Source organism: Anomaloglossus baeobatrachus, chromosome 11, assembly GCF_048569485.1.
Source record: "Anomaloglossus baeobatrachus isolate aAnoBae1 chromosome 11, aAnoBae1.hap1, whole genome shotgun sequence".
In the NCBI taxonomy this organism is placed as follows: domain Eukaryota; kingdom Metazoa; phylum Chordata; class Amphibia; order Anura; family Aromobatidae; genus Anomaloglossus; species Anomaloglossus baeobatrachus.
This window is the reverse complement of record NC_134363.1, coordinates 151,248,153-151,260,678: the sequence shown is the minus strand read 5'-3', so window position 1 is coordinate 151,260,678 and position 12,526 is coordinate 151,248,153. Positions and strand designations below refer to the sequence as shown.

At 44.3% G+C, this 12,526-nt stretch overlaps 1 protein-coding gene across 1 annotated transcript in view; it reads left to right on the top strand.

Moving 5' to 3' along the window:
- Positions 1 to 12,526, top strand: part of PUSL1 (pseudouridine synthase like 1) — a 61,853-nt gene that overhangs the window by 45,380 nt on the left and 3,947 nt on the right. The window contains exons 6-7 of the mRNA XM_075327335.1: positions 8,219 to 8,273; positions 10,093 to 10,255. Coding sequence (XP_075183450.1) covers positions 8,219 to 8,273; positions 10,093 to 10,255 — 218 coding nt within the window. The remainder of the gene's footprint in view (positions 1 to 8,218; positions 8,274 to 10,092; positions 10,256 to 12,526) is intronic.

Here is a 12,526-nt window from a genome sequence, read left to right as displayed (position 1 = left end):
AGAACACTCCAAGCAATGCTGATTGGCTAAGGCAGTGCTCCTCCTAGATTTCCTTTCTAGCTTGATGCCAGGCACACTATTCAAGCCTCCTAACTACCGTGTTTCCACGAAAATAAGCCACTGTCCTATATTTATTTATTTTTTTTGTCCTGAAAAATGTGATCGGGCTTATTTTCGGGCTAGGGTTTATTTCTGGGGATATACCGGTTGGGAGTAATTTTACCACTTAAAAATTAGACTTACCAGACATCTGCATCACTCCCAGGTCCTTCTACGATCCTCACCGGGTACTGTGGAACGCATGGAGGACCTGCGGTGGAACACATCGATGCGGAATGGTATCACTGTGTGTGTGTGTGCGTGCGTGCGTGCGTGCGTGCGTGCGTGCGTGCGTGCGTGCGTGCGCTTTCCACTACAGGTCCTTGCATTCCACAGTGTCCCGTTAAATATTGGGTGAGTATGATTGGGGGGGTCTATGAGCTCTCTTTTTTTTTGGGGGGGGGGGTCTGATTTCTTTAATAAAGTGTCCTGCAGTATTCTTTACCTTTTTTTTTTTTTAGTTGCATGGACACTTCATTATTGTACCATGACTAGGGCTTATTTTCAGAGTAGGGCTTATATTTAAGCCTAAAGGCGGCGTTACATGGTACGATATATCTAACGATAAGTCGTCGGGGTCACGTCGTTAGTGACGCACATCTGGCATCGTTAGAGATGTCGTAGGGTGTGACACCTCCGAACGACTGTGAATGAGCAAAAATATTCACCTTATCGATGCTTGTTGACACGTCGTTCATTTTCATAAGGTTGGTCACATTCCTGGATGTCGGTTGTTCGTCGTTCCTGAGGCAGCACACATCGCTCTGTGTGACACCCCGCGAACGACGAACACAGCAGCTTACCTGCGTCCCGCTGGCAATGCGGAAGGAAGGAGGTGGGCAGGATGTTACGTCCCGCTAATCTCCGCCCCTCCGCTTCTATTAGCCGGCCGCTGTGTGACTTCGCTGTGACGCCGAACGTCCCTCCCCCTTCAGGAAGAGTATGTTCGCCACCCACAGCGAGGTCGTTTGGAAGGTAAGTACGTGTGACAGGGGGTTAACGACTTTGTACGACACGGGCAACAAATTGTCCGTGACGCACATACGATGGGGGTGGGTGCGATCGCACATGCCATCGCACGATAAATCGAGGCGTGTAAAGCAGCCTTTACTCTGAAAAGGCCGAAAATTCCTGGTAGGGCTTATAGTCAGGGTAGGGTTTATAGTCAGGGAAGGGCTTATAGTCAGGGAAGGGCTTATAGTCAGGGTAGGGCTTATAGTCAGGGTAGGGCTTATAGTCAGGGTAGGGCTTATAGTCAGCGTAGGGCTTATAGTCAGGGTAGGGCTTATAGTCAGGGTAGGGCTTATAGTCAGCGTAGGGCTTATAGTCAGCGTAGGGCTTATAGTCAGCGTAGGGCTTATAGTCAGCGTAGGGCTTATAGTCAGGGTAGGGCTTATAGTCAGCGTAGGGCTTATAGTCAGGGTAGGGCTTATAGTCAGCGTAGGGCTTATAGTCAGTGTAGGGCTTATAGTCAGTGTAGGGCTTATAGTCAGGGTAGGGCTTATAGTCAGGGTAGGGTTTATAGTCAGGGAAGGGCTTATAGTCAGGGAAGGGCTTATAGTCAGGGTAGGGCTTTTAGTCAGGGTAGGGCTTATAGTCAGGGTAGGGCTTATAGTCAGCGTAGGGCTTATAGTCAGGGTAGGGCTTATAGTCAGGGTAGGGCTTATAGTCAGCGTAGGGCTTATAGTCAGCGTAGGGCTTATAGTCAGCGTAGGGCTTATAGTCAGCGTAGGGCTTATAGTCAGCGTAGGGCTTATAGTCAGCGTAGGGCTTATAGTCAGCGTAGGGCTTATAGTCAGGGTAGGGCTTATGTTTTTAAACCTTACTTTGAAAATTCATGCCAGGGCTTTTTCTTGGGGTAAGGGTTATTTTCGGAGGAAACACGGTAGCTGTGCAAGTTGTCACTGTATAAATAGTCTGTCTGATGTGCCATTATTTTTATTTGTATCATTCTTCTATAAAGCACTGTTGGAGCCGGATAAATGTTGGGGCCTTGTAGCTCGGTCTTTGACTGTTCAGTTGGGCACAGCATCTAACCTCATTGGTGGCCAATTCTCTGCCGTCATTGTGACTCAATGGTCAATCGGCCTCATTACTGGTAAATGATTTATAGGTGTCCGGCAGCAAATCCCTGAAGTGCCGCTCAGAAATCTAATGTATTCCTACTCATTGCAGCACATTAGTCAGAATTGGCCGGTGCTGTCCAGTGTGACGCATTCTCTTCCCTACTGGGAGTTTGTCACTGATTTGCTGTAAGTAGCTATTCCATAATGATGATTTTTTTTTATTTTACACCTTTTGAGACATTCGGCCTCTGGCAACCAGCACCGGACCCGCCCTGTGTGTCATTTCCTTCTTTCTCCCAAAATCGCACACACAATAATCTCTGCTTATAAGATTATAGTAAATCTAATTTTTTCGGAGAAAAACCATATTTAGTGATCAATTTTTTTTTTTTTTTTCCTTTTATCTTTAAAGGGTATCCCTTTATTTATTTGTAGACTTTCTAGCAGATATGCCAAAAATACCTGATGGGTAGCAATGAGCAAAAAAGATTTGAACTGCCCTTTTCCAGTTTGGTCCACCATGATGGCATGACCAGGACGGCATTCCCTTCTCTGCTGGCATCCTGGTGCATTATGGTGGAATTGTGGCCTAATTAGTGGCAGAGGTACCTAGAATGCTGGGCAAAGGATGGCCATCATAGGAGGGAAGGCTGCCCTGACCTGGCCACCACGGAGAACCAAACTACCAAATCCTATAAAATCATGGTAGGTCTTATGTTCGGGGTAGGTCTTATGTTCGGGGTAAGTCTTATGTTCGGGGTAGGTCTTCTATTCGGGCTAGGTCTTATGTTCGGGGTAGGTCTTATGTTCGGGGTAGGTCTTCTATTCGGGCTAGGTCTTATGTTCGGGGTGGAGCTTATATTCGGGCTAGGTTTTATGTTCGAGGTAGATTATGTTCAGGGTAGGTCTTATGTTCAAGGTAGGTCTTATGTTCGGGGTAGGTCTTATGTTCGGGGTAGGTCTTATGTTCGGGGTAGGTCTTATGTTCGGAGTAGATCTTATATTCGGGCTAGGTTTTATGTTCGAGGTAGGTCTTATGTTCGGGGTAGGTCTTCTATTCGGGCTAGGTCTTATGTTCGGGGTGGAGCTTATATTCGGGCTAGGTTTTATGTTCGAGGTAGATTATGTTCAGGGTAGGTCTTATGTTCAAGGTAGGTCTTATGTTCGGGGTAGGTCTTATGTTCGGGGTAAGTCTTATGTTCGGGGTAGGTCTTATGTTCGGGGTAGGTCTTCTATTCGGGCTAGGTCTTATGTTCGGGGTAGGTCTTATGTTCGGGGTAGGTCTTCTATTCGGGCTAGGTCTTATGTTCGAGGTGGAGCTTATATTCGGGCTAGGTTTTATGTTCGAGGTAGATTATGTTCAGGGTAGGTCTTATGTTCAAGGTAGGTCTTATGTTCGGGGTAGGTCTTATGTTCGGGGTAGGTCTTATGTTCGGAGTAGATCTTATATTCGGGCTAGGTTTTATGTTCGAGGTAGATTATGTTCGGGGTAGGTCTTATGTTCGGTGTAGGTCTTATGTTCGAGGTAGATTATGTTCGGGGTAGGTCTTATGTTCGGGGTAGGTCTTATGTTCGGAGTAGATCTTATATTCGGGCTAGGTTTTATGTTCGAGGTAGATTATGTTCGGGGTAGGTTTTATGTTCCGGGTAGGTCTTATGTTCCGTGTAGGTCTTATGTTCGGGGTAGGTCTTATGTTCGGGGTAGGTCTTATGTTCGGGGTAGGTCTTATGTTCGGGGTAGGTCTTATGTTCGGGGTAGGTCTTATGTTCGGGGTAGGTCTTATGTTCGGGGTAGGTCTTATGTTCGGGGTAGGTCTTATATTCATGGTAGATATTATATTCGGGGTAGGTTTTATGTTCGAGGTAGATTATGTTCGGGGTAGGTCTTATGTTCGGTGTAGGTCTTATGTTCGGGGTAGGTCTTATATTCGGGGAAACTTTTATTGCTCATCTTTACTGATTGGTATAAAAGTGTTAACATGAATCAGAAAATTGAAATGATGAGACAAGGTGAGTCGCCCCTTTTTACAGTCCGGTTTTCTGACTCTTCTGTCATTCTATTTGTGGGAGGCATAAAAACTAATCAACAATTTCTCCTCCTTTCACTGGTGTCTTATTTTCAGACTCCCAATTTAAGAAAGTAGTAGTATTACTTTCTTGTTATTTTCACCCACTATGTTTTTTTTTTCAAAAAATAAGACCGTGTGATTATTTTTGGCTCCAAAAGATGTGCTAGGGCTTATTTTCGGTGTAGGTCTTATATTTTGTATTGGTGGCAGTGATTGGGTCGCCTATTAATGAAAAATGAATATTCACCCCTTCCCCACCAATAATTCAGCCCAGCCCTCTGCAGGCATCAGTGATTGGAACTTGTGTTAATGAAAAAATGAATATTCACCTCCTTCCCCGCCCACCCTTCTGCTGGCATCAGCGATTGATAATTTTGTAAATGAAATAATGAATATTCACCCCCTTCCACCACCCATTCCTCTGCTGGCAACAGTGACTGAAACTTTTGTAAATGAAAAAAATATTTACCCCCCCTTCCCTGCCCACCCCTCTGCAGGTGACAGTGATTGGAAATTGTGTTAATGAAAAAATGAATATTCACCCCCCCCCCTTCCCGCCCATATTCTTGCCTCCCCTTCTGTGCGGCTTCCGTGAATCACTCAGATTGTCGTATTACTACCCAAGGATTGCATCTCAATGCTCACACTGGCCGCCGCTCTTTTGAACGGAGCGTTTCAGTGTGTATTTCTTTGCGGCTGTCATGCTCAGGTAAGGATAACCACCGGTCATAGGATCGTGATGTGATCCTTGGGCAGTAAGACGGCGGTCTGACTGAATCACGACACCTGACACAGAGAGGTGGGCGGGGAAGGGGGTGAATATTCATTTTTTTCATTAACACAAGTTCCAATCACTGATGCTGGCAGAGGGGTGGGCGGGGTTATGGGCGGGTAGAAGGGTGAATATTCATTCCATTAACTAGCCGGCATGTGACTATAAACTACAGGGCTTACAGCAATACAACGGGACAATGTACATTACATATCCTGAGAGGGCTACCCAAGCCCTATTTCAGGATACTGTTAGTATGATGATCTGCAACAAGGGCGTATTTTTGAAGTAGGGCTTATATTTTAAACATACTCCAAAAAGGCAGAAAAATCCTACTAGCGCTTCTTTTCAAAAGCCTTTAAAACTATTGCAATACTAGACACAACCTATGGACTAGTGTGGCGCTGTATTTCCAATCCTGAATAACCTCTTTTAAGGCAGATTTGTTGCTAGAGTCCCAATGCAAACCAAACTTCAAATCCATTATTAAATAGATCACTTAAACCTGATGAGGCTGGTATACTTGCTTTGAAAGTAATTATTAAATATTACAATACTGCATACTACAAGTGAGCTAGACTTATACAATGCTCATTTTAATATATGGTAGGAAACCATGTAAAAAAGGATTCTAAAGCCGTTCTGAGATGGATTTTCACAGTAAGTACACCAGCCTCATCTGGTAGATCTGTTTATTAATATATGCAGTTTGTATAGTGAAATCTGGTGACCAATCAGGTTTACTTGCGAAAAAGATGGTGTGGTCCCTGGCAAGTAGATCTGGAATAGTAAGCAGTACGAAATACCAGACTTGTGGGGTAATCCTGCAGTTGGGGTGGGGTCCTGTGAGTAATAATTCGGCCATCTTGTGTCTGTCGGCTGTTAATGAATGGGTCTTGGGTGATTTTACTGCAGCTGAACATGAGATGCCGGAGACGGGAAGACTTTTTATTCCCATGAATGAAGAGGAACATCTGCTGCAGACACTTTCTCCAGCTTCTGTGTGCGTCACAGACGCCTCCACCCGTCATTGTAAAAAACATGAAATTTACAACACCATCAGGTCCAGAGCACGAAACCGGCAGCCAAAATAATGTTATAGCAATCGACACTTTGTGGATCCACGGAGGTCACTGACGTGAGCGGCTTTATGGCCTGTTAATGGGCAGCATGTCATAGACCGCTCTCCAGACGTCTGCCACCGAAAGGGCCACACCAAGAATTATACAGGCCGGGGCTTTGTAGCTCACATTGGCTTGTATAACTGGGAGCCAGTACATGGGATATTGAGACCATGTTGGACTCTGCACTTGCAGTATATCCCAGAAGTGAGTACACCCCTCGCATTTTTGTAAATATTTTATTATATCTTTTCATGAGACAACAGTGAAGATCTGACCCTGTGATACAATGTGCAGTGTCAGTGTGCAGCTTGTATAACAGGGGAAATTTCGTGTCCTCTAAATAACTCAACACACAGCCATTAATGTCTAAACTACCAGCAATAAGTGAGTACACCCCTAAGAGAAAATAACCAAATTGTGCCCTTGGTGTGACTATTTAGTGTGGCCGCCATTATTTTCTAGCACTGCCTTATCTCTCTTAGCACACTAGAGCTTCACAGGAGCCGCTGGATCCTCTTCCATCCTCCATGACGACATCACAGAGCTGGTGCATGTTGGAGACCTAGCGCTTTTCTACTTTCCATTTGAGGAGGCCCCACAGATGCTTAATAGGGTTGAGGTCTGGAGATTCTTGGCCGGTCCGGCACCTTCACCCTCAGTTTCTTTAGCGAGGCAGTGGTCATCTTGGAGGTGTTTGCGGTCATTATGTTGGAATATGAAGAAAGGGAATAATGCTCTGCTTTAGTTTGTCACAGTACATGTTGCATTCATGGTTCCCTCAATCATCTGTTGCTCCTCACAGCTGGCAGCACTCCTGCAGCCCCAAACCATGACACTCCCACCACCATGCTTGACTGTAGACAGGACACACTTGTCTTTGTCCTCCGTACCTGATTGTCGCCACACACGCTTGACAACATCAGAACCAAATAAGTTTACCTTGGTTTCATCAGACCACAAGGCATGGTTCTAGTAATCCATGTCCTTAGTTTGCTTGTCTTTAGCAAACTGTGGGCTTTATTGTGCATCATCTTTAGAAGAGGCTTCCTTCTGGAACAGCCGTGTAGACCAATATGATGCAGTGTGCAGGTATGGTCTGAGCACTGACAGGAGGATCCCTCCCCTTTAACCTCTGCAGCAATGCTGGCAGCACTCGCACGTCTGTTTTGAAAAGACGACCTCTGGGTATGACGCGGAGTACGTGCACTCAACTTCTGTGATTGGCCATGGCGAGTCCTGTACTGAGTGGATCTTAAATCTCTGTATGGTCTTGGCCACCGTTCTGCAGCTCAGTGTTGGTGTGGTGACAATCTTCTTATAGCCTCGGACATCTTTATGTAGAGCATCAATTCTTTTTTTTCAGATCCTCAGACAATTCTTTCCCATGAGGAGCCATACTGAACTTCCAGTGACCAGTATGAGAGAGTGTGTGAGGGATAACACCAAATGTAACACCCCTGCTCCCCCATTCACACCTGAGACTTTGTAACACTAATGAGTCACATGACACCGGCGAGAGAAAATGGCTAATTGGGCACAATTTGACCATTTTTCACTTTGGGGTTTTACTCACATGTCATCAATTTAGACATTAATGGCCGTGTGTTGTTATTTAGAGGACACCACATTTACCCGGTTATACAAGCTGAACACTGACACTGCACATTGTATCACAGGGTCAGATCTGCAGTGTTGTCCCAGGAAGAGATATAATTAAAATATTTTCAGAAATGCATGGGGTGTACTAACTTTTGTGATCTACTGTATATGCCCTAATGGTGTAATGGTCTCTTGTCCAGTATGCTAGGTGTAATCCTCAGTATCTGTATTATTCTGTATGTATACACTGCACAGCACCACTTCTCCAGTCCTGTATACTGTATGTAATCTCTCGCCTCTGCAGCTATTCTGGATATTTTAGGGGTCGTTGTTTGTAAAACTTTTGGACCATCTGTGAAAAAAAATTGACCAGTAGATTGTCAGCCTCGCCTGTCCGCACTCTGCGTCTCATTGTGTCCTGTTATTACCTGTGATATTTGCAAAACCGGTTACAAGTTACTTCTTTTTTTATTATTTCTTTTCATACAGCGACCTTCAGTATTGGGATTTTACCTTCAAAAGTAAATCTTTTGCTTACAACCAGGTACGGCGCTAATACTTATGCAACTGTGATTTAGAATAATATTAATGTTCTGGAGCTTCGCCTGAATCTAGAGATGGTTTTCTTTTGTTCCTGCTGCTCTCCATTCCAGAGATACGGCCCCTTCATTCCTATGTGTAATTCTAGGCCTTTGATCCTCAAATCTCTGAAAATCATATTGACCACACCCAGTTGGCTAAGTTTGTGGGGACTAATTCCGGTCAGCGATCCCACACTTATAACTTCAGTTTTCTGGGCTGATATTTGGGAGAAAACCTAAATTTCAGCCAATAGAACAAAGTTATATAAAAAGCAGTCATGGGAATTATTGGTTGTGGCGAATTGAGTTTATCCATCAACATCACCTCGATCATTTTAGTGAACCAGGAGATTGTTCTGGAAAAAGACTCCGTTTCTACAAAGGGATACGCGCTTGAGAAGTCGCAGTTAAGTGCCTTCGTATAGAATGCGTATATATTTTTAGAGGGAAGGACGACGAGGGCTGGATTCAGGTCAGGCACAAGAACTGTGATCTTGTGTATCCATAGTTGCACCTTTTCCCAAAAAGGAGCGACTCTCCTGCAAGACCCCCTAAAATTATGTAATAGATCCCCTTCCTCATCTCCACACCTCAACCACATGGGATTGAGTTCAGGAACCAATCACACCTTAGCAATTGGCCAATCGATGTGTGATTGGTGTATGTCCCGCCCCCCAGGATCCCTCACTGTATTACAGAAGCTCCTTCACTGCATGGGATGGTGTATTGGTGCTGAAGTGAAGAGGTGGGACGCCAACTGATCCTACAAGGATGTCTTTTCAATGGAAAAGCCCTGTAAACCCTCATTAATTCTGTTTGTGGCCCTATTTAACAATTATGTATTTGTAAAGTGAATGTTTTTAGTGTGTCTATGTACCTATATCTATATATACACTGTCCTGTCATATCAGTTGAGGTAAGAAAGGCATCAAAGCTCTGAATTTGTGGGGTGCAGGACCCATTGAGTTGGAGGGGAACACTGGTAGTGTAAGTGAACAGGAATGGGACAGCCGGTGATCCATCAGTTGAGGTAGCAAAGGTAGATCATAGTCCTCAGCTAGGGATGGGGGATGAGCCCTTAGTCAGTTAGTGGAAAAAAATACAAGTCATCCCCCACAGGTGGCACTACACAAGACCACGTTTCTGAAGAGCTTAAAATACCTAAGAGCTGGACACTCGCGCTCTCAACCAGTGGCACCATCCCAAGAGGAGCATACCATCAGCCCTGCAGATCTCCCCCCAACCAGACAAGCAACTGCCGACCTTTCCTGACGTTCCCCTTCCACCTGGCTATGTAACCACAGACCCCCTGGTTCCTCTTATTCCTCCCCTATCGTAAACTGTAAGGTGTATTCCCCTGGCATTATCATACCCTACACATCCTATATGTGATGACCCCTGTATCCAGTCTAGAGATCGGGATAGTTCTCCATCGTCACGTGGATGTTTGTGTGTATTGGGACGTGGCCGGTCATAGTGTTTCCTATGAGATAGTGACGGTATTATAGTTATGCAGGATGTTATACTGCTATAATCTGTAATAATAAACTTCTTTACCTACACCAAGTGTTGTGAATCTCCACATTAGCAGGAATTGTATACATAGGAAAAAGGAGAGAAACTAGACCCCCTCAGGAACCGGAATAAGGGGAGAATACTTTATTAGAATCCGAATATCGGATAACCCCCGGTCCCCTTTTTACAGTTTTTGCTCTCCAATGTTGACAGTCTTGGGTAGCGTCTGATTACTTCCACCTTTCATGAAGACCCTTGATCTTCCAGGTGAGGAGGATGACGAGTGCTCTGGTCGCTGTTGGTTTGGGTCATCTCACTCCACAACACATTAAGCTTCACCTAGAAGAGCGTAAGCCGCCAGTGTTTCCAAGAAATATCCTCGCACCTCCATCCGGACTGTTCCTCAAGGAAGTCGAATATGATGAGAAGGGTAAGAAAACTTTTACCCAAATGTTCAGGATTCTGTGTATGAGACACTTTAGTCTCTGCAGAGCTGATTTTACACTTTTTAGTCTCCGCTTACCTCTGATTCTTTGCAGTACAGGCGGATTCTACCCTTTTTCAATCTTCATAATGTGGATATCACATTGGGACACATCTATAAAATTTACAGACAAAATTTAGAGGCAAAATTCCACAAGGAAAACAAAAAATAAAAATACAAATGGATATAAAAAGTGTGTGTGTGTGTGTGTGTGTATATGTATATATATATATATATATATATATATATATAAGATAGATAGATAGATATAATATACAGTACAGACCAAAAGTTTGGATACACCTCATTCAAACAGTTTTCTTTATTTTCATGACTCTGAAAATTGTAGATTCACATTGAAGGCATCATAACTATGAATTAACACATGTGGAATGAAATACTTAACAAAAAAGTGTGAAACAACTGAAAATATGTCTTATATTCTAGGTTCTTCAAAGTAGCCAACTTTTGCTTTGATTACTGCTTTGCACACTCTTGGCATTCTCTTGATGAGCTTCAAGAGGTAGTCACCGGAAATGGTTTCCCAACAGTCTTGAAGGAGTTCCCAGAGATGCTGAGCACTTGTTGGCCCTTTTGCCTTCACTCTGCGGTCCAGCTCACCTCAAACCATCTCGATTGGGTTCAGGTCTGGTGACTGTGGAGGCCAGGTCATCTGGGCAAACCGGAATAGCACGCCGTTGCACGATGCTGTGGTAGCCATGTTGGTTCTGTATGCCTTCAATTTTGAATAAATCCCCAATAGTGTCACCAGCAAAGCACCATCACACCTCCTCCTCCATGCTTCACGGTGGGAACCAGCCATGTAGGGTCCATCCGTTCACCTTTTCTACAAAGACACAGTGGTTGGATCCAAAGATCTCAAATTTGGACTCATCAGACCAAAGCACAGATTTCCACTGGTCTAATGTCCATTCCTTGTGTTCTTTAGCCCAAACAAGTCTCTTCTGCTTGTTGCCTGTCCTTAGCAGTGGTTTCCTACCAGACTTCTGCACAACACAACTGATGGTCCCAACCCCAATTATAAGGCAAGAAATCCCACTTACAGTTAGGTCCAGAAATATTTGGACAGTGACACAATTTTCGCGAGTTGGGCTCTGCATGCCACCACATTGGATTTGAAATGAAATCTCGACAACAGAATTCAAGTGCAGATTGTAACGTTTAATTTGAAGGTGTGAACAAAAATATCTGATAGAAATTGTAGGAATTGTCACGTTTCTTTACAAACACTCCACATTTTAGGAGGTCAAAAGTAATTGGACAAATAAACCAAACCCAAACAAAATATTTTTATTTTCAATATTTTGTTGCGAATCCTTTGGAGGCAATCACTGCCTTAAGTCTGGAACCCATGGACATCACCAAACGCTGGGTTTCCTCCTTCTTAATGCTTTGCCAGGCCTTTACAGCCGCAGCCTTCAGGACTTGCTTGTTTGTGGGTCTTTCCGTCTTAAGTCTGGATTTGAGCAAGTGAAATGCATGCTCAATTGGGTTAAGATCTGGTGATTGACTTGGCCATTGCAGAATGTTCCACTTTTTTGCACTCATGAACTCCTGGGTAGCTTTGGCTGTATGCTTGGGGTCATTGTCCATCTGTACTATGAAGCGCCGTCCGATCAACTTTGCGGCATTTGGCTGAATCTGGGCTGAAAGTATATCCCGGTACACTTCAGAATTCATCCGGCTACTCTTGTCTGCTGTTATGTCATCAATAAACACAAGTGACCCTGTGCCATTGAAAGCCATGCATGCCCATGCCATCACGTTGCCTCCACCATGTTTTACAGAGGATGTGGTGTGCCTTGGATCATGTGCCGTTCCCTTTCTTCTCCAAACTTTTTTCTTCCCATCATTCTGGTACAGGTTGATCTTGGTCTTATCTGTCCATAGAATACTTTTCCAGAACTGAGCTGGCTTCATGAGGTGTTTTTCAGCAAATTTAACTCTGGCCTGTCTATTTTTGGAATTGATGAATGGTTTGCATCTAGATGTGAACCCTTTGTATTTACTTTCATGGAGTCTTCTCTTTACTGTTGACTTAGAGACAGATACACCTACTTCACTGAGAGTGTTCTGGACTTCAGTTGAGGTTGTGAACGGGTTCTTCTTCACCAAAGAAAGTATGCGGCGATCATCCACCACTGTTGTTATCCGTGGACGCCCAGGCCTTTTTGAGTTCCCAAGCTCACCAGTCAA